Source organism: Palaemon carinicauda, chromosome 45 (genome assembly GCF_036898095.1).
Source record: "Palaemon carinicauda isolate YSFRI2023 chromosome 45, ASM3689809v2, whole genome shotgun sequence".
Lineage (NCBI taxonomy): Eukaryota > Metazoa > Arthropoda > Malacostraca > Decapoda > Palaemonidae > Palaemon > Palaemon carinicauda.
Genome location: NC_090769.1, coordinates 38,347,465 through 38,369,503, shown reverse-complemented (window position 1 = coordinate 38,369,503; position 22,039 = coordinate 38,347,465). Strand labels below are relative to the sequence as shown.

General features: G+C 48.1%; 1 protein-coding gene across 3 annotated transcripts in view; it reads right to left on the bottom strand.

Annotated features, from left to right (window-relative positions):
* The window catches only part of LOC137634976 (mitochondrial potassium channel ATP-binding subunit), a 218,455-nt gene extending 196,699 nt beyond the window's left edge, over positions 1 to 21,756 (bottom strand). Inside the window, exons 1-2 of one of the 3 annotated variants that reach the window (XM_068367570.1) lie at positions 21,478 to 21,756; positions 13,625 to 13,714 (exon numbers count right to left, since the gene is read on the bottom strand). In XM_068367570.1, coding sequence (XP_068223671.1) covers positions 13,625 to 13,683 — 59 coding nt within the window. In that variant the 5' untranslated portion in view covers positions 13,684 to 13,714; positions 21,478 to 21,756. Of the gene's footprint in view, positions 1 to 13,624; positions 13,715 to 21,096; positions 21,232 to 21,477 lie in introns of those variants that run through there. The other 2 variants (XM_068367571.1, XM_068367572.1) reach the window with 2 other exon arrangements.
* Between the last annotated feature and the right edge of the window lie 283 nt (positions 21,757 to 22,039).

Genomic DNA, 22,039 nt, shown 5'->3' with positions numbered 1-22,039 from the left:
TCCCACTGCTGATGCGGTAGCTCACGCATGTCAACGGAGGGTGCAGCATGAACATGCGTCTGGCAGGGTCGACTGCGCATCGGCGGTGGAGCTCTCACAGGTGGAGTGTGGGAGCAGGCAGCCGCAGTATCTGCTGAGCGCACAACCGTGGCAGGTTGTAGGTTAACAGGAGCAGTGTCAACCTTCTCAGCACGATACTCCTGCATGAAGGAAGCAAGCTGAGACTGCATAGTCTGCAGCATGGACCACTTAGGGTCTACCGTGGTTGGTGCGGCAACAGACGGAGTGATTGCCTGCTGCGGAACCACTCTACCTCTCTTGGGAGGTGTGCAGTCTTCGGAAGACTGCGGCGAGTCCAAACTGACCCAGTGGCTACACCTGGGCCGTTGGACTCGCTCGGAAGGGACCTTACGCTTGAGAGGTCGTGAGACCTTGGTCCAACGTTTCTTCCTAGAAACTTCTTCCACAGACGAGGAATGAGGGGGCTCACTCGTCTGTTTGTGGATGGGACGATCTCTGACAGATACGTCCGCAACCACTGAGGGTACATCCGTACGCTGATCAAGGCCTGTCGAACCCTTTGGTCCTTCGACATTGCTTCTCCCCTGGGCTTGGGAGCTTGCAAGAGGTCCCGGACTGGGAGGACGACTGGCACGAACAGATGTACCCTCATGCGCAACACTGACACTGACACTTTTCACTTCACTTGCACTCACTACACTTCCCACTGCACTTTGCGCTTTCAACTCTTTGACATCGGCCAAAAGTTGATTCCGGTCATTAGCTAATGACTCCACTCTGTCACCAAGAGCCTGAATGGCACGCATCATGTCCGCCATGGAGGGTTGAGCACTAGTAGCAGGGTCGGGAGTCACCACTACAGGGGAAGGAAAAGGTTGAGGGGCATGGGGAGAGGAAAAATCAAACGAGCGAGAAGAACTCCTCCTGATCCTATCCTTCTCTAGCCTACGTGCATTCTTTAGGAATTCGTTAAAATCGAATTCCGAAAGCCCAGCGCATTCCTCACATCGATCTTCCAATTGACAGGATTTACCCCTACAATTGGAACAAACGGTGTGAGGATCTATGGAGGCCTTCGGAAGACGCCTAGAACAAGCCCTAACGCTACACTGCCTGTACTTAGGGACTTGAGAATGGTCAGACATCTTGAATTCTTGAATTAGCCAAGGGGGAAATCCAAAATCTAGCAAAGTTCATTAACAATTAATCCAAATCTAATCAAAAAGCTTGATAAGCTAATGATAAAAGTTCCTGAATAGCGAAAGCTAAAATCTAGAGCGAATACATCACCAAAATCGTGAAAAACAACTCCAGAAACAACAGCGTATCCAAGTAGGTCTTGCCGGTGGCACGACAGAGGAAAAATTGAGTTCTTGTTGACAAGAAGTACCTGAGTACCTACTCGACAGATGGCGCTGTTGTGTACACCCCCACCTGTATAGCGATCGCTGGCGTATCCCGACCTTAGATTTTTCTGTCGGGCAACAGAGTTGACAGCTACATGATCATCGGGTAAGATTAATATTGAAAAGTGAAATTTACTTCACAAAAGCTAATCATTTTAGCAAGTTATGTCACTTGAGAGGGCAGGAAACAGGGAGCTCCATCTATGACCCCTGTCAGAGATGCTTCCTTGTTTTGCTGCATCTGGTAATAACCTGTATGGCAATTCTGCAAGATTATATCTGCAGGACATTCTTAACCTAAAAAGTAACCATCCTGATTTATACAATAATTTTAAAGCAGGGCATCATGTTGTAAGGAGAAGTGACATATATTGGGGCGGACTGTCATCTGATTTAATAATAGAACAAGTTCTCAGGAGCAGCATTAAAAGAACTGGAGGCCTAACAAGAAGCAGAGGAATGACAGAATCTCAGATGTTGACATGGCTCCTCTCAATGCCAGTTTGTGCTGACATCAATAATGTCATGCAAGAACTTACTAGAAAACAGTTCACAGAGGGAGACCAGCATGTTGATATGTCTAAAGCACATTTTACAAGAGACAATAAAGACCTGAATGCACTCCACAAGTTCTTGAAAAATGAGAAATCCTTTCAGTGATGATTTACCCTTGATAACATTGCAACTGGAGATAATGCCAATGACGATATCAATACTGTACTGATGATGCAACCAGAGTTAGAAATAAGATTCTGGATATCACTGGAGAAGATCCGAGGAATTACTCATTCAAAAGGAAAAAGCAAGCTATTACACTAGGCGCAAAAAGTGCAGTGAAGGTAGATCAGGATACCATTGATGTTGACCCACAACAATGTTTCTGCGTTTAAAGACAATTGCTAATAGATCACAAGATATGTAACTTGAGGAATTACTGAAATATGACCTCTCTAGTTTCCCAGCATCTATGTTTGACACAGATGGCATATTGAAACAAGCAAACAAGTCCACCTTAGCAGATTATCTGTGGAAACTGTATGGTCACATTGAATATCCACCAGTTGGTAAAGTTCAGTATGTCCTAGATGGAGACTCACTCCTTCAGAGGATAGGGTGGAAACCTGGCCAAACCTATGAAGAAATAAGCCAAATGTATGACAATCATGTAAAGAAATATGGTGAAGGACCTATAATCGTATTTGATGGGTACACTAATGAACCAGCAACAAAGGACCTAACCCATATGAGACGTACAGGCTGCATAGATGGTCTACTAATAAACTTTACTGAGCAAATGCAACTGAAATTGAAGAAGGAAAAATTTTTGCCAAATAAACAGAACGAACAGAAATTTATTAACTACCTGTCAGCAAAATTGGAGGAAAATGACAGTGAGACAGCTCATGGAAAAGGTGATGCTGATCTTTTAATAGTACAGATCTATTGGTTCTTCTGTACTACTATGGGGATTTACATTCTAATGACCTATTCCTTTTTCCACAACAGGTCAGCAAATCAGGATGCAAGGTATGGAACATACATAAACTGAAGAAATCTCTTGATCAAGCCATATGTGACAGCATTCTCTTTATATATGCCATCATGGGGTGTGACACAACCTCAAGACTATTTGGATTTGTGAAAGGTATATCACTGAAAAAGGTAAAGAGCAAACACTTCACTAAGCAAGCTGCAGAGTTTAAGAATATTAAAGCATCCCATAATGTTATTGCAGCAGCAGGTGAACGAGCGCTAGTGTCTGTTTACAAGGGTTGTCTGGGAGATGATATTGACAAGCTCAGATATAATAGGCTTTCCTCATAAGTAGCAACCAGTATGATATATACAGCCCCAAACACTTCCACCAACATCAAATGCAGCCAAATTCTATAGCTACAGGGTGTATTGCCAGATGCAACAGTGGCTTGGGAATTATATTGATCCAACTGTTTGGGGATGGAAAATAGATGGTGGTGTGCTAAGTCCACTAAGGATGAACAAGCCTCCTGTCCATCACTCTCTTCTCAATATAAGGTGTAATTGTAAGCAGCACTGCAACAGCCAACAATGCGCGTGCAAAATGCATGATCTTCAAGTCTATGCATTCCCTCCTCATTCTGCCTGATGAGCAAACTGCTCAACAAGGCGAGGTCATCCTACAACCTGTAGATGACTCTAATAGCTCCCCTGTGGCAGCAATCAGAATGGTTTAGAGACTTTCTACTTCTGCTGACAGAGGTTCCAAGGAAGTTACTACCCTTACATGACCTTCTTCAACAACCACACGCAGAGATCTTACACAAGAGTCACATTCCTATGACTTCACACCTGGAGGTTATCCAGTATCTCTTCACACAGAGAGGGTTTTTGCAGTGGTGAAACGGATGGTTGGGTACCTCATGAGGTCTTCTACAGCCATCTACCAGGCAAAGAGATCAATCTTTTATTATTGGCGTCTCCTATCAGAGCTACTATACCCTTGCTGTACCTTCAGGAGGAAAAGCTCTGCTCAGTCTTGGCAGTGAAAGGCTATCATTCAGTCTTAAGATGACAAATTCGAAGATAATTTGTATTTTTCCTTACCATACAAACCTTAGCTATTTACATTGGGTTTACCTTTTAGCGCAGCTGAAATGACGAGCCAATAGTTTTAACGAGGGTTAACTACCCCCGCGCTAGTTAGCGGGGGGTAGGGGTAGGGTAGCTTGCTACCCCCCCCCCCACACACACACCGGTGACTTGCTTCACTTCACTTAGAGGTAGGACTTGACTTGGGGGTCAGGGATGGCGGGCACATATGTGTAAATAGCTAAGGTTTGTATGGTTAGGAAAAATACAAATTATCTTCGAATTTGTCATTTGTTCCGTAACCGAAATACAAACCACGCTATTTACATTGGGTGACTTACCCCTTAGGAAGGGTGGAAAGTCCCCAGCCTTACTGACTTCGGCTTGTCCGGGGGCTCAATCCCTCAGTGAGCAGCACTAGAGAAAAGGAGCCCCTGTACCTCACAAGTTCCTAGCATCGCTAGGAACGAGTGGCCTACATAAGCAGCGTGTGGAGGAGAGTGGGACTCGTCCTATGAAGATGACCTTGAGACCTTCAGATAGGAATTCTAGGATAGGACGTTCCCAATACCACCTCGTCAGGGTATGGGAGACGCAACAGTATTAAGCTTAATACTAGGAGCACAAAGAAGCATGGGTTACCTGCAGAGGTCGAGGTCAGCTATGCGAGGACCAGGATGCTGCTTCCCCAAGAGAGGGGAGAATGAAGAAAGAAGTAAGGGTCAGACATACTCTTTCATTCACGCAGACTAAGACCGGGTAACAACGCCCTCAACCTACTGCTACTTGTCCAAAAAGGAGCCTGAGGTTAGACCAGCTGTTGTGCAGCCACCACAGGGCCAATAGAAAACGTATCGAGGCTCCTGTGGGTCACGTCTCTCAGGTAGTGGGCTGTGAAGGTCGGCTGACGCTTCCAGACCCCAGCTTGAAGTACCTGCGTCACAGAGAAGTTTCTCTTGAAGGCCAGGGATGTAGCAATACCCCTGACATCGTGTGCCCGAGGGCGACGTGACGGAGGAGGGTCCGGATTCAAGGCATGGTGGATAACCCTTCGAATCCAAGCTGAGATGGTGTTCCTGGTGACCCTCCTCTTAGTACTGCCTGTGCTCACAAACAAAGCTCGCACTTTAGGACAGACTGCAGCCGTTCTCTTCAAGTAGCGCCTCAGACACCTCACTGGACATAGTAGCAGCTGGTCTGGGTCGCTTGTTACAGAACGGAGACTCGCGATCCTGAAAGAGTCGAAGCAAGGATCCGGCACTCCAGGATTCTGAGTCTTGGCAACAAACTCAGGGACGAACCCGAACGTTACCTCCCCCCATCCCCTTGAATGGGCGATGTCCTACGAGAGACCATGAAGTTCACTAACACGCTTGGCCGAAGCCAAAGCGAGTAGGAAAGCCGTCTTCCAAGACAGGTGGCAATCGGAGGCCTGGCGTAATGGTTCGAAGGGAGGTCTCTTAAGAGACCTGAGGACTCGAACCACGTTCCAAGGAGGCGGTCTCACTTTCGACTGGGGGCAGGTAAGCTCATAGCTACGTATGAGTAAAGAGAGTTCTAGCGATGAAGAAATATCCACGCCCTTCAGCCTGAAGGCCAAGCTTAAGGCTGAGCGATAGCCTTTCACTGCCGAGACAGAAAGGCGCATTTCTTCCCGCAGATAAACGAGGAAGTCCGCTATTGCCGGAATAGTGGCATCGAGTGGAGAGATACCCCTCCCACGACACCAACCACAAAAGAGACTCCACTTTGCTTGGTAGACTCCCTCAGAGGACCTTCGAAGGTGCCGAGACATTCTCTCCGCAACCTGTTGCGAAAAGCCTCTCTCCGCGAGGAGACGCTGGATAGTCTCCAGGCGTGAAGCCGAAGCGAGGCTACGGCCTTGTGAGGGACGCCGGAGTGGGGTTGTCTGAGAAGCTCGTGTCGTGGAGGAAGTTCCCTCGGGAGCTCCGTCAGGAGCTGCAGAAGGTTCGGGAACCATTCCGCGTGATGCCATAGCGGAGCTACCAGAGTCATCGAACAGTTGACCGATAGTCTGGTCCTGTTGAGCACCCTTCTCATCAGACAGAACGGTGGGAAGGCGTACACGTCGATGTTGTCCCACCGTTGCTGGAAAGCATCTTGCCAGAGTGCCTTGGGGTCTGGAACTGGGGAGCAGTACAGGGGCAGCTTGAAGTTCAATGCTGTCGCGAACAAGTCCACAGTCGGGGAACCCCACAAAGTCACGACTTTGTTGGCTATCTGAGGATCCAAAGACCACTCGGTACTCAATATCTGCGAGGCCCTGCTCAGACTGTCGGCGAGAACATTCCTCTTGCCAGGAATGAAGCGAGCTGATAGTGTTATCGAGTGGATTTCGGTCCACCTCAGAGTCTCTACTGCAAGATGGGATAGCTGCTGCGAAAAAGTGCCTCCCTGCTTGTTGATATGAGCCACTACCGTGATGTTGTCGCTCATCACCACCACGGAGTGACCTGCCAGGGACCGTTGGAACTGCTGAAGAGCCAGAAAGACGGCCTTCAATTCTAGCAGGTTGATGTGTAGGCACTTTTATGATTCTGACCAAAGGCCTGAGGCCCTCTGGTTCAGAACGTGTGCTCCCCACCCTTCTTTTGACGCGTCCGAAAACAGAGTCAATTCTGGGGGGAGGACGAGAAGACTCACTCCCTTCCGCAGGTTCTCGTCAACCAGCCACCATCGCAAGTCTGTCTGTTCCAAAGACCCCATTGGGATCAGAATGTCCGGAGAATCGGATCCTTGATTCCACCGGGACTTGAGCCGCCACTGTAGGGATCTCATCCTGAGGCGGCTGTTTGGAACCAGACGAGCCAGGGAGGATAGGTGACCTAAGAGACGCAACCACGACTGGGCGGGGAGCTCTTCTCACCTGAGGAAGGGTTCCGCCACCCTCCTCAGCCTTGCTATCCAGTCGTCTGATGGAAAGGCTTTGTGGAGATTGGTGTCTATTAGCATGCCTAGATAAATCAGTCGTTGGGACGGCTGCAGAGAGGACTTCTCGAGGTTTACCACGATCTCCAGATCCTGGCAAAGATCCAGAAGCCTGTCTCGGTGCCGAAGAAGGATCGACTCCGAGTCTGCTAGGGTCAGCCAATCGTCGAGATAACGAAGGAGACGAATGCCGTTCCTGTGCGCCCAAGATGAAATCAGGGTGAACACTCTGGTGAACACCTGAGGAACTGTGGAGAGACCGAAACACAGCACCTTGAACTGGTAGATCTTGTCGTCTAGGCAGAATCTCAGGTACTTCCTGGAAGACGGATGGATTGGGATCTGGAAGTACGCGTCCTTTAGATCCAGTGTGCACATGAAGTGTTGTGGTCTCACCGCAAGTCTGACCGTGTCTGCTGTCTCCATGCTGAACCGGGTTTGCTTGACAAACCCGTTCAGAGCTGAGAGGTCGATGACAGGTCTCCAGCCTCCAGACGCCTTCTTTACAAGAAAGAGTCAACTGAAGAAGCCTGGGGAGCCGTCGACGACCTCCTGGAGAGCACCCTTCTCGAGCATGGTCTCGACTTCGGCCCGAAGGGCCAGCCCCTTTGCCGATCCCGTGGCATAGGAGCTCAACGACACTGGATTCGCTGTCAGGGGAGGTTGAGAAGTTGTGAACGGGACGCGATAGCCTTGGCCGATCACTGAGACCATCCAAGCATCGGCCCAGTGTTGCTGCCACCTGCGGACGCAACGCTGAAGGAATCCCCCCACAGGTGGACACGCAGGGGGACTGCCACCCCTAGGGCTTGGGGCCGCGGCCGCCACCCCTAGGAGTCTTGCCTCCCCTGGAGGACTTACCGCCCCTCTTGACCTTGGCTGGAAAGGGCTGGGGCTTAGACACCACCTTCTTAACTGCCGGTGCCTGCTTCGGAGCCTTACGAGGCTGCTGCTGCGGTTGCGGCAGAGCTGGAGGCTTATAGGGCCGAGCTGTAAGGGCCCTATGGAGGAGGGAGTCCGTGCTGGATTTCCTCCACCTCTCAGCCGTTCGCTCCATGTCCTGAGGCTCAAACAGGTTCTCCCCCAGAAGGGAAGCATGTCGGAGCCTACACACATCCACAGCGGGGACCTTCGGATGGAATCTCTCGGCCACAGCATCGCGCCGCTTCAACACCGAGTTGGCCCACAGGGTGGTAACCTGGTGCGCCAAAAACTCGATGGAGCGGGTGCCCAAGAGTAAGAAGGTCTCCAGGGCCTTCCTATTGGTCTCCTTGGACAAGTCCTCCGAGCGCAATAGGATGCCCAGAGTTCCTAGCCAAAAGTCCAGCCACGAAGTGGCCTGCATGGCACACTTAGCGACCTTTTCATGGCTAAGGATCTCTGCCGCCGAGAACGACACCTGCCGGGCAGAGAGCTTCTCAAGGGGAACTCCCTTCGCCAGCTCCCCCACGGAGTGATGGAGAGGAAGAGCGAGGCTGGACTCACCCAAGATCTCGAAATACCTCCTCTGCTGAAGACGAGGAGGAGGGATGAGCTTGTTCCAGGCAGAGGAACGACTGGAGGAGGCAAGAATCGCGAGCTGAGCGTTGGCCCTAGCTCTGGCACTCTTCAGACCCCGAGACCAGGGCAGAGCCGCACTGGACTTAGGGGCCTTCCGAACGTCAAACACTTCATCTAAGATAGTGTCTTTGCCTTCACGGGGGGTGATCACGGGGTTCATAAGCCCGTTAAGTTGCCTTATCAGGCTCAGGACCTGCCAGAAGGCATGTTCGGATTCCTGCTGATCTCCTCCTTGCGGGCTGGCAGCTAAGTCTCCTGTCCCAGGAATCTCTTACTGGGGTGAAGCGTGGACGTTCCCCCGGGGAGCCACGGGTTCCTGGCGAATCCTCGAAGATGATTTCGGGACGGTCTTGGAGTCCTTGGATTCCCTCCTGGGAGGGATACAGGATCCCAACAAAGAGGTTTGAGGAGCCCCTTCCTCACGAGACGACTCTCCTCCATGAAGCGAAGCGAAGTCTCCCCCCTTGGTGCCGAGGGGAAGACTACCGCTTCACTGGACTCACCCGAGGACGGAAAAGCCTCGTCCACGGGAGAAGGAGAAAGCACTCAAGCAGGAAAAGGGGGCTTCGCGACAGACCTCTTGGGAACCAACTTCGCCCTGGGGGAAGTCACCACGAAGTCCACTCCTCTCTTTCTCTTCAGTGTAGGAGAGGCAGCCGTTGGTTTGTTGCCCTGATCGGCGAGTGCTGGTTTCATAACCCTCACTAACGCCCGCATCAGAGGACCAAACCAAGTCTGTTGCTCCACGGAAACAGAGTCCGAAATCCTCGCTGGAGGGAAAGGGATCGGGCGATCCTTTGGAGTGGACACCACAGTACCTGCCTGAAAAGAAGGGGGGGAAGAATGATGCACTAACCTCTCCGCAGTGTCTTCCTTGTCCTGCACTACAGTCCTGCGTTTGGATGGAGGCAATCCAGAGCGCTGTCTAGGAACACGCGTTCCTGCTGCTACCACTGGCTGCGAAATTCGCCGCGAACAATGGTCGCGCTGGCGCCCAGGCGAGCGGTCGCGCGGGCGCGCAGGCGAATGATCGCGCGGGTGCGCAGGCGAGCGCTCGCGCGGGCGCACAGGCGAGTGGGCGCGAGGGTGTACAGGTGAACGAGCGCGTGTCCGAGTCGGCGAACGAATGCGTTGGCGCGATGGCGAGGGAACGCGCTGCCGCGTGGGCGAGGAAGGTCGCTGGTGGCGTAGATCAGCAGGCGATCGGTGGTGAGCTGGCGAACGCTGACGCGCAGGTGAGCGATGGCGCGTTGTCGCATGGTGACGCGTTGGCGAGCGATAGCGCGCAGGACACGCAGGTGAATGATCGCGCGATGGCGAGCTAGTAGATGGCGAACCATGTCCTTCCAGAACCTCTGGTCGACGAAGCGTTGGAGAACGCGTGCGCGCAGGTTGTAAATCACGCGGGCGGTCCAGAGATCGCCGATAAACAGGTGATCGTTGACGCGTAGGAGAACGCTGACGAACAGGCGATACTAGAATCGTCTGTGAACGCTGGCGAGCAGGTGATCGCTGGCGAGCAAGGGGGCGACGCGTGAGATCCTGTGAAGGAACAGGTGGCGCGGCACGTTCACGAACAGGAACAGGAAGATCATAGGCGCGTGGGCGAACATGTGCTTTTGAAACACGCGCTGGAGAACGCGGACGATGTTGCATAGACAAAGGATGAGGATCGCGAGAGAGCTCAGGAGACTGATGGCGCGCAGGGTGTCCAACAGGGACTGCAGGATGGTCAGAGACCACAGGAGAGCGCTGGCGAGCAGGAGGGCGATGATCCTCAAAAGAGCGCTGACGCTCAGAAGAGCGCTGACGAGCAGGAGAGCGCCTGTGCGCTAACACTGCAGAAGGGCGAGCAGAAGAATGCTGGCGAGCTAAGCGCTCTTCAGGAACCACAGGATGTAGGATGTTCTCAGGAGAGCGCTGACGAGGAGGGCGAACATCAGGAGAGCGCCGGCGAACAGGTGAGCGCTGACGAGCAGGAGAGCATTGACGAGCAGGAGAGCGCTGACGAGCAGGAGAGCGCTGACGAGCAGGAGAGCGCTGACGAGTATGAGAGCACTGACGAGCAGGAGAGCGCCTGTGAGCTAACACTGCACGTGAAAGGGAAGAATCCCTTTGCCCCGAAGGGACCGTTGCCCGTCGGGTGACGAGTTCCCCAGAAGGTGAAGTTCTAGCAGGAGTTGGAGAACGGTCTGCAGAGAGGTCCAAAGGAGCAGGAGCTGTAGGCTGAGTACGACGAGGAGAGTCCCCTTCGGAGGAAGAAGATCCAAAAAGGCGCCTCTTAACCCCCTTATAAGGGGAAGGGAGGCCATTGCGACGCAGCGGACGGTGAGCCTTACGGCGAAGGCGGCCACGGGGAAGATCATCAGGACCATCAGTCCTCCGAAGGGGAGTCTCAGTCAAGGCACTTCCCTTAGAAGGAAGCTGAACAGCAGAAGAGCCCGTAGGACTCACTTCCCCCTTCGAAGGATGTACGGAAGGGGGAAGAGAGCCGTCAGCACCATCATCCTCAACTGCACCTGCAGAGGATTGCCCCACCCCGTCGGAAGCCTCTGCCACCACGACGTCGACGATAAACAGAGGGTCTACCTCTGCTACCACCGGCGACTGCTTAACGGCGGCCCCCAACGAGACAAGGTCAATCAAGGCGACCCTGGAGGGCAAGCCCTTAAGCCCCAGGGAAGCCCAAATCTGTAAGAGATCATCATTAGACAATGAATTATCAATACTGTAACCTCCCCCGGAGGAGGAGGGGGAATCGCCCCGCTATGGGAGGCGACGTCCTCTCCCCCCACCCAAGGTTGGGAAACAGAACTAGGGCCTGCGCTACCACTCGGCCGACTCTCCTTAGGAGCCGGACGAGGGGGAGCTTCGGAGGAGGTGGCGAAAGAAGAGTCCCGAGAACCTTCCTCCTTCAAGGCAACCCCCGAAGGAGAACGGTGTCTCTTGGACTTCTTCTTACGCCGGCGGCCAAACGTCTCCCACTGGGAGGCAGACCACTCCCTACACTCACTACACGTTTTCCTGGTCACACCGTCGGCCCCGACACTGAGGGCAAAGGGTGTGAGGATCCGTATCCAAGGCCGACATAAAGGTCCCACAAGGGCGGCCGGCAACACCAGGGCACGTACGCATAGTAAAGATAATAATAATCGGTAGTCAACTTCAAACACACAAACAAGCTGTAGTAAAGAAAAAGCAGAAAAAAGATTAAAGGCTGTCAACGAGGACGATGGACAGACACGTCTGTTCATCGCCGAGCCAAAGGTGAAGTGAAGCAAGTCACCGGTGTGTGGGGGGGGAGGGGTAGCAAGCTACCCTTCCCCTACCCCCCCGCTAACTAGCGCGGGGGTAATTAACCCTCGTTAAAACTATTGGCTCGTCATTTCAGCTGCGCTAAAAGGTAAACCCAATGTAAATAGCGTGGTTTGTATTTCGGTTACGGAACAACTTAGTCTTTAGACTGGAAAGAATTGACATTTCCTCTTTGACGGAACTGTTCATGCTCATACAGAGTTTTGAGTGTGCCTTCCCTCAATTGGAAATGAGACAACTTCCTTTGAATGTGGTGAAAGTACTACGTTCCCTGAAAAGAGCTCCTTAAGAACCGTTGAGTCAAGCGTAAGATCGGTAACACTCAGCTTCATCCCCGAGTTCATTGCTAAGACTCAAAATATAGCTGAGAGGACTCTAGGTTCGGGCCCTTCAAGATTTTGAGTCTTTGGGAAGTAACTGATGATCCTGACTAGCTGTTAAAATGTCCTGTAAGAGCAATAAGGCACTATCTCAAGTATAAAAAGAGAGCTCAACCTCGTATCAAGCATCTGCTTGTAAGTAAGGACCAAGTCAAAGGGAGGATTACCAAGAACACCATCTCCCTTGGATTCGCCAGATCATTAACCAAACTTTCAATCCTCTCTCTGCTCAAAAGGATAGAAGACCTAGAGCTCAAGACATAAGCATGAATCTGGCACTCAAGAGAAACTTCTCTGTGTCACAGGTGCTCAAAGGGCACATGTGGAAAAGGCAAACCACTTTCACCAGACACTACCTACAAGACGTAATCCATAGGACCCTAGATATCTTTTTTCTGGGACCCGTGGTGACTGTTCAAAAACTGGTTTAGCTACCTTAGCTTCCTTGCAGGACTATCAACAGTCGGTCGAGGGCAGATGTTAAACGGGTTTAGTCTGGCATGAATGGATAGAATGACTGGTCTTTTCTTCCTTCATCGCCTCCTCTCTTGAGGTACAGCAACCGAAGACTCTGGAAGCCGGCATCCTTCCAACTGCAGGTAACCACCATATTACTTTTATGGTCTGAAAATACGTTTGTATATTGTATCTTTGTTATTTCCCCAATCTCCCTTCAGGGGGCAATTAGGTAATGCCTAGGTGTTAGTATGAATGTGGATCAACTCACTCCTTAAATTCACCTCGTAAAGTCACAGTGTGAGTTTCCACCCACTCACCATGGTTGCTCAGGCTATCAACTCTAGCATTGACAGGCTGAGGGTTTACAAGGTGACAGGATGCAACTCTGAGCTTGTTAGAGTGAGTAGATAACCTGACACCGGAGCACTAATCGCTATATAGGAGAGGGTCACTGACACCTCACGTGAAAGTTTTATGGCTAAATCCGGCTCACACTAAATCATATATTCTAAGTACAGAACTAAGGTTTATATAGTTTGGAAAAATACAAATAACTTTCAATCTTAACATGTTCATCTTCCTGATTGGATAAATGAGAATACTCCAAAGGAGGTGGGCTGCTTACTGTCACCCCTTTACAAAAGTATGCAACACATGGAGTTCAGAAGGTTTCTATCTTCATAGGAAAAAAATCACTTCACCACATATATACTTTTTGGTAAGCTTCAGCTTACAAGCAAGAGCACTTCCATAAATAAAATAACAAACACTTATTACAAATGAACACAGGAAAAGATTAAACAATATTCTTTGACCGGTTGGTGGGCAAGGGGGAGGCCTCTCCCCCTTGCATCATCTGTCATTAACAAAATACCATGTTAACGATTTAATGGCTGTTCCAGCACCAATAAAGACATATCCCTATCTCATAGGACAAAAGCTTTATATACAGAGGAATAAACTAACCTTTGTCTTACACCAGTGTGTGTTCTGGAAACTCTGGCTCCCCATATCAGCATATTCATCCTTAGGGTAGAAAGTTTAATTGGATGTCAACTGTAAAAAGACGATAAATAATTAAAGGTAATTTCTAATTTGCATAAATACGGGTTTAAATGTTTTTAGATGAGCTACCACAATTACAGTGCAACTATCTTGATGAGATATGCAGTAGTCATTGCTGAGAAAATATCATAAATTTTTAAAGTAATATAACAAATTCGTAGATAATTTGTATTTTTCCTAACGATACAAACCTTAGATATTTATTTAGGGCTATTACATTCGGCAAAGCTGAAATAACGAGCCATTAAAATTTAGCGAGGGTTAACTACCCTTACCGCTAGTTAGCGAGGCTAGACCGGTGATTTAGCTCGCTTTGCTTGGAGGTAGGACTTCAAGGGGGATAGGGCTGGCAGGCACGTTTGTATAAATAGCTGAGGTTTGTATCATTAGGTAAAATACAAATTATCTACGAATTTGTCATTTGTTCCGTAACTGGAATACAAACCTACGCTATTTATTTAAGGGTGACTCACCCATTAGGAAAGGTGGACGTCACTGCCAATCTGGCTTTCGGCTTTACCCGGGGGCTCCTTATCTGAGTACATGTATGTTAGTACTCAAAATAAGGAGCCCCTGCACCTTGCTAAAACCTTGCTATGCAATGTACGCGGCCTACGCAAGTTGTGTGTTGAGATATTTAAAAGTTTGTCTGTCCAGGTAAAGTTATTCCAAGTCTTTTTATAGGAAAAACTGTTGTAAACAAGACTTTCCCAATACCACCTCACCAGGGTAGGGGGACGCAACAGTATTAACTTAATACTAGGTACACAAGGGAGCATGGTTTACCTGCAGTGGTTTGAGGTCAGCTTATGCAGAGAACCCAGGATGCTGCTTTCCCCATGAGAGGGGAGGATGAAGAAAAGAATAAGAGACAGTCAAACCTTTTCATTCACACAGACTAAAACTGGGTAAGTGCCCTCAACCTTTTGCTACTTGTCCAATAAGGAGCTTGAGGTATAAAACTAGCTGTTGTGTAGCCACCACAGGACCGATAGAGATCGTATAGAGTTCCTGGGGGTCACGTTTTGCAGGGAAAAGGTTGAGAAAGTCACCTGGAGCATTCACACCCTTGCTTGTAGAACCTGCGTCACAGAGTAATCTGATTAGAAGGGCCAGGGGCATAGCTATGCCCCTGACATTGTGGGTCGATATGTTGGATGAGGATCTGTGAATCCAGCAGAGATGTTTTGGTGATCCTCCTCTTGTCTCTCTCAGTGCTAACGACAAGAGAAGGGACCTGGGTGGGCTGTTGCCGTTCTCTTGAGGTAGAGCCTCAAACCTCACCCCGGGCACAGTAACAGATGATCTAGATCGTCAGTTACTGAGTGGAGACTTGTTGTCTAGGATCCGTCACCTCTAGAGACTATGACTGGTAAAAAACTCAGGGATGAAAATGAACGTTGCCTTTCACCCTTCTCATGAATAGGCATTGTCGAAAGAGACACCATGAAGTTCCTTAACGCGTTTGGCCGCTGTCAAAGTGTGTAGGTACATTGTCTTCTAAACCAGGGGAAAATTTGTTGCCTGGTGAAGTGGACCGTAGGGAGGTCTCCTTAGGGACCAGAGAACTCGAAGAATGTTCCGAGAGGGAGGTCTCAATTCCGACTGGAAAAAGGCATGTTTGTAAGTTCGCATGAGTTAGGAAAGATCTAGCGATAAGGGGATGTCCCTTCCTTTCAGTTTGAAGGCGAGGTTCAAGGTTGAGTGATCGTCTTTACCTGATGAAACTGAAAAGGGGGTCTTCTCCTCCTGCATATACTTGAGGAGTCTGCTATTGCTGGAATAGAGGTATCAGGTGGAGAGACGCTTTCCCATGACACCAACCACAGAAGACTTTATACTTTGCCTGGTAGACTGATGCTGAGGAATTCCTCAGATATCCAGACAACCTCTTCGCAACTTATTGCAAAAAGCCTCTCTGAGAGAGGAGGTACTGGGTAGTCTCTAGGCGTACAATCATAGCAAAGCTATAGCTTGTGGTAGATGTTGAAGTGTGGTTGTCTGCGATGTGGAGAAGGTTCTCTTGGAGGCTCTATCAGGAGCTGCAGGTTTGGAAACCATTCTGCGTAATGCCGTAGCAAAGCTATGAGAGCCCTTGAGAGGCTGACCGATGTTCTAGCCTTGTTGAGTACCCTTCTCTTCAGACAAAAACAGGGACAAGACGTAAACGTCGTTGTTGTACCCAGAGAGCCTTGGGGTCTAGGACTGGGGAGCAGTGGAAGCCTGAGGTTCAGGGGCGCTGCGAACAGATCCATAGTTGGAAAACCCGTAAAGTCAGGACTTTGTGAGCTACAAAGTAATCAAAAGACCATTCGGTATACCTTATCTGAGATGCTGTGCACAGATTGTTGGCGAGCACATTCCTCTAGGCTGATAGTGGTATCGAGCGGACTTCGGCCCATCTTAGTATTTATGCTGTTAGATGGGAAAAGGCTGCAAGCAAGTTCCTTTTTGCTTGTTGATGTGAGCCCCTATGTGGTGATGTCGTTCATCACATGCGTTAGGAACTGATGAGGCTGTTGAAGGACCGGAAAGTTGGCCTTCATCTCTTAAGAGATTTAAGTGAAGGTACTTTCAGACACTGTCCAGAGACCTGAGGTCGTGTGGTGCAGCACTATGGTCGCTCCTCCCTTCTTTTGATGTGTCTAAGCACAGCATCAACTCCAAAGGATGAGAAGGATGAGAAGGTTACACCACTCCGTAGATTCTCGACTGACACCCATCCCTTGAGGTTCGTCCAAGCTTCTGGTCCCATGGGGATCAGAATGTCTGGAGAATCAAAGGCCTGATTCCAATTGGACTCAAGCCGCCACTGGAGAGAATGAATCCTGAGGCGGCCGTTGGAGGCTAGACAGGCCAGGGATGATAGGTGTCCGAGGAGAAATAGTCACTCTGGGCTGGGAGTTCTTCTTGTCTTGAGAAAGGGTCTTGTGACCTTTCTAAGCCTCGTTATCCTGTCTTTGATGAGAAGGTTTTGTGGAGATTGGTGTCTAGAATCATTCCCAGATATACCAGTCTTCTGAGAGGGAAGTAGGGAAGACTTCCAAAGGATTACCATGATCACCTGATCTTGGTAAAAAGATTTCAGATGTTCATGATCACCTGATCTTGGTAAAACGACGACTTCAGAAGTTCCGGTGCTAACGCAAGGTTGCCACCGAGTGTCTAGAATCATTCCCAGATATACCAGTCTTCTGAGAGGGAAGTAGGGAAGACTTCCCAAGGTTTACCATGATCAAACAATCTAGTTAAAAAAAACTTAAGAAGTTCTGGTGCTAATGCAAGTTTGCTAACGAGTCTGCTAGGGTCAGTCAGTCGTCCAGAAATGGAGATGGAAGCCGATCCTGTGAGCCCAGGATGGGTGCTGTGGGAAGACCGAAGCACAGCGTCCCGAACTGGTGTTTCTTGTTTGTCTACACTGAATCTCCGATACTTCCTAGAAGATGGATGGTTTGGGCATGGAAGTATGCGTCCTTACCCCTTGTCCGAACTTCTCAAACATGGTGTGGACATCGACCCAAAGGGACAGCTCCTTAAGGATCCTTTCGCATGGGAGATTGTTGACGCTGGGGTCTTGACTCGTGGAGGAAAGGATGGGACGCGATACCCTGTGTAAGGATTCTTCCCTGGGAGAAAACTCCTTTAAGTGATAGAAATGGGTAGGGCAACACTTGACACTACCATGCGCCCTGACAGGATTGATGCTATTTCTTAGAACAGTATCGGTCTGGCGAATGTTAATCAATGGTTAACGGATAGGTATTGTGGCTACTGTGCAGTTGGAGAGTGCTCGCAAGTACAGTAGTCACCTGTCGACAAGCCGCTGATGGGGGCTGTCGATCGCCTGCCAATCGCTTTAGTGGATTGGTATGATGGCGAGCAGCGAGTAGCGAGAAGAGTGTTGTTTGCCTTCCAATCTAGGGAACTACGGGCAGAGGTTAACTAGTAAGTCTGAGTGACGAACTGCAGGTGAACGGCGAACTGCCGATGACTGGTGAATTGGCGATCTGTGAGCCAAAGACGGTAACTGACAGGCAGATGAAGGCTGTCTGGTCAGTCAGCTAAGGAGGGTTGGTGATTAATGAGTTGGCGATCGGCTTGGAGAGCCCTCAGAGATAACAAAATGGTTCAATGATCGTCAGTTGGTGATCGGTAAGCCATTGATGATCAGCGCTCGATCGAGGACTGGCGATCAGCAAGCTGACGATTGGCTGGTCAGAGATCAGCGAGCTGAGGTCGATGATCGAAGAAAGACGAGCTGGCAATCAACTGATGACTGGTTATTGACCAGCAATCGGCGATCGGCACGCTAGTAATCGGAGATCGTTAGCATTTGACGAGACTGGAGGTTAATGACCAAAGAAAGATGAGGTAGCAATTGGCGATCAGCGAGCTAGCGATCAGCAAACAGCGATCTAGCGATCAGTCGGTTGATGATTTCTCATTGGTCAGCAGTTTGCAGCGTCCAGATCACGTTTGCTGACAGTGGTACTATTAGAAAAACCTCCTGAAGAGAAAGGGACCAAGGGTTCCCTATGAGGAGTCTTGACCAATGGTAGATGTGGTTGATCCGCCTGGGAAGATGGAATCTTCGAGATCTTCAGCTCTTCTATGAAGCATCTTCCTTCTTTTTCCGGCGGGTGTGCTGTAATGCGTTTGCGGGGAGGGAAATGGGGCAATGGTGACCTGTCAAAAAGTTTTCCCTTTCATTCTTTTTACCTCTCGCGTGAGTGCTCAGGAAAGTACTGGAGCATTGGCGATCCGGAGAGCGCTTGTGCGCAGGAGAGCGCTTGTGCACAGGAGAGCGCTTGTGTGCAGGAGAGCGCTGGCACGCAGGAGAGCACTAGCGCTCAGAATGATACCAGTGCGCAGTTTCCACAGAATGCGCAGGAGAGCACTGGTGCGCAGTACGGCGGTGCACAGGAGGATGCTGATGCGCAGTTTTTGGTGAATGCGCAGGTGAGCAATGGCGCTTTGGCGAGTGATGGCGCATTGGCGAGTGCTGGTGCATTGGCAAGCACTGGATCTGCAAGCGCTAGTGCGCAGGAGAGCGCTGGCGCGCAGTAATGCACTGTGCAGGAGCTTCTTGAATGAGGTGGCGAGTGAGCAAGAGGGTGAGGGAAAGAGGAACCAGCAGTACTAGTCCTCCCCTTAGACATCCTGACTGGGGTCAGCTTGACCTTGGATGAAGCGATGTCGTTGGAGACTCCTCTTTTCCTCTTCAGGGGAGACGGAACCGTGGATCTTCGCCTTGGATCCGATGACAAGGAAGATTCTTCCAGAGGAGTCCTGGGAGAATCCACAGGGTTTGCGGATGGAATACCCGATGCAAAGGCTCGGGTAACTGCCCTGACCAAGGCTCCAAACCACAGTTGTTGACCGATGGAAGCACTATCCGAGAGCTCCTCAGAAGGGAATGACGAAGCGGGACTAGGGATTGTCATTTGAGATATTTTTCCCTATCCCGGGGTTTCAGGAAAAGATTAATGTTTTCCATAGATCCCGGGAAATCCCTGGATTTTATAAAAACATTCTTATTTAGGGAATGAGATATTTCAAGACTCAGAGCATGTGATTATTTGATTATTTTTAAAGTATTGCCAAAGATATATCCGCAATATATAATAAGAAAAAGAAGCATTTAATGAAGTTAACGAGCAGAAAAATGAGACTTGATTAAACATAATTTTATACAGTTATTGATCCTGAAATAACATGAAGTGGCACATCTTTCTATAAATTGTATGAGAAAATCTTATACGATCACATACTTTTGAAATTTAATATGATCCTGGTGAAGGAAAAATTATCTATAATGTTTATTACAAATAAGCAAATTCTTAAATAAAAAGTACTGTAGTCACTGTATAAGATCACATACAGTATAAAGCTGGTGAGAGAAAAAAATAAGCATTGACATCACAAATAACAAAAGTCTTAAATCAAAATGACTGTTTGTCTTGAAATGGCTCCGAAAAGCGTAAACTAGCATGAAACCTGTCTCTATGCACTTACTGTATATGAAAAAACAATGTATTCCTATATTGCTCTCTTGATAAAATTGCAAAAGTAGAAAAATAATAACAACTGTCATTACTCTACAAAGAGAAATTAACGTGGTTAAAAGTTGATGTTGTTATTCTCATAATATATACAGTACATTAAAGGTATTGAATTAGATGTTGGTGAGATATTGACAATCTTAATTCGTGCTCCAATGAAATTCTAAACTATATAACCTTCCTTGAATATATATATTCATCTGTCCTCCATTCAAAAATACTATAATGTATGACGAGTAACAACAGAGTCCTTGGTCACTAAAACCAAGTAGAGGTGCAGAACGGGTACCATTTAAAGGAAGTTTAATCATAGTTAAAAAAAATCAGTGGTAACATCCTACACTGAACCAACCTAAGCTAACCGGTAAATTTTTAAATCAAAACAATATTTTCTATGGCCTTAAAAAATAGGAATGCAGTGTATCTATCGGTATTTTCAACGTTTTTGATAATGATTTCAGGTGGAAATCAATAGGTTTTGAGTTATGATGGGTTGGCGACCGAGTGATATTAATAAAACATAGTCAAAACACTGGAGATTTTGAACGCCAGGACTTCCAGACGCCTAGAAAACGTGACTTTCCATTCCATTTTGGGGAGTCGTTCGTAACCGTGATCGTCATGTTACTGCCTCTTAACTTAATTGGTTTTAGTACTGCCATATGCTTGCTTTGCTCGTGATTAAACATTATCTCACTGAGCCTATGTTCTGCAAGTGGAACATGTTTCGTTATGCGCATTAGCCCCGTGGGCTAATATTTCAGTGTTAATTATCAATTATACAATCTTACAATTTGATTACCTCAGTTACTACCTGGCGATTCATGGTTATGAGTTCAAACAAATGTACTAGTAATGTTCTATTGCAATATGCCGATTAAAATTGTTTTGGGAAAATTGTGGGGGTGTATGTATGATAGCAGCCACCTGTGTTTATGATGACGACTGACAAAAAATACAGCAGTGTAAGGGGGATTGCAATGGTGTTAGCCCCCTATTAGGTAAGTATGTAAGGAAGCTTGTAGGTTAGGTCAGGAGGAGGGGGAGTTTAGTTCAGTTTGGGTCCATATCTTATGCTCGCTGGAGGAACTGGCCGCTGATATACAAAGGCACCAGATCGTGTTAATATAAAATATAACAAGCTAACCTACCCTACCCTAACCTAACTATTGAATAGGATACATGATGTATCGAACCTGCTACAAACTACTAAAGGGTAATCTTCCTTAAGAGGAAACTATTCCCTATGTTAAATTGGTGAGGAAATGAGAGGTTTCTAGATGTAATAGTGATGTGCAGGTAAATATTTACCAAATTCGATAGATAGAACAGAGGGTCGAGGATGACTTCACCCCTTTGCAACCCCAGGAATTCACTAAGTTTTTGATAATGAACTAATGGGTAAGGTTTGGTTGCATACATTGCTTCGTATAAAATTATCTACAACAAGTCCGTACAGTGGCAGCAGCTCGATCCCCGCCCAGGACCGTGAGTTTAAGCTGTTCACTGGGGAGACCACTGCTGTGGTTGGCACCACAGAGGGGGGTTGGGCTTGCCCGGCTGACGTTCTGATGAACATCTATTCAGATGAAACTGGAAATGTAACCAGACAACTTTAACTTTAACTTTAAATGTTTGGTATACCGGTACCTGATATTTTAGATAAATCCTTGACTATGCATTGTCTCTTACCTTTAATTGTTACCTTTGTAATGGTGAATGAAGAAAATAGTATCGGGGAATGCACATAGAACACGGTCTCATCCAAAGGTCACTTGTCTTTATTTATAATGTATGCAACTTGGCAATGTTGGCATTATGACAATTACGCAATACAAAGGTACAAAACTATGCAATCAGCTGACTAAGCTTTGCAATCAGCTGACTTGTCGACGATCATAGTATACGATACATAACCTCGGAGTCAGCTGTTACTGTTTATAATCTGTAACTTATTGTAAGTGTAACATGCATATTACATCTTCACAATAACCAAATATTTATCTCATTTTTTAAGTTTTTCTTTATTCATAACTTTTCACGTATCATGTAATATCTAGAGAAAAAGAAAATATCAGAAAATATGTTCAAGTTTCACTCGGCTTTTATCAATTTTTTTCGGCATTTAGTCTAACTCTTAAGGTTTGCACTGTGGTTGCTAAGTTTTAAAACAGTTCCTCAAAATCGAACTATTTCAATTTTTGGGATTACTGTAAATTACTCGATACACAAATACGCTATAGGAAAAAAAAGT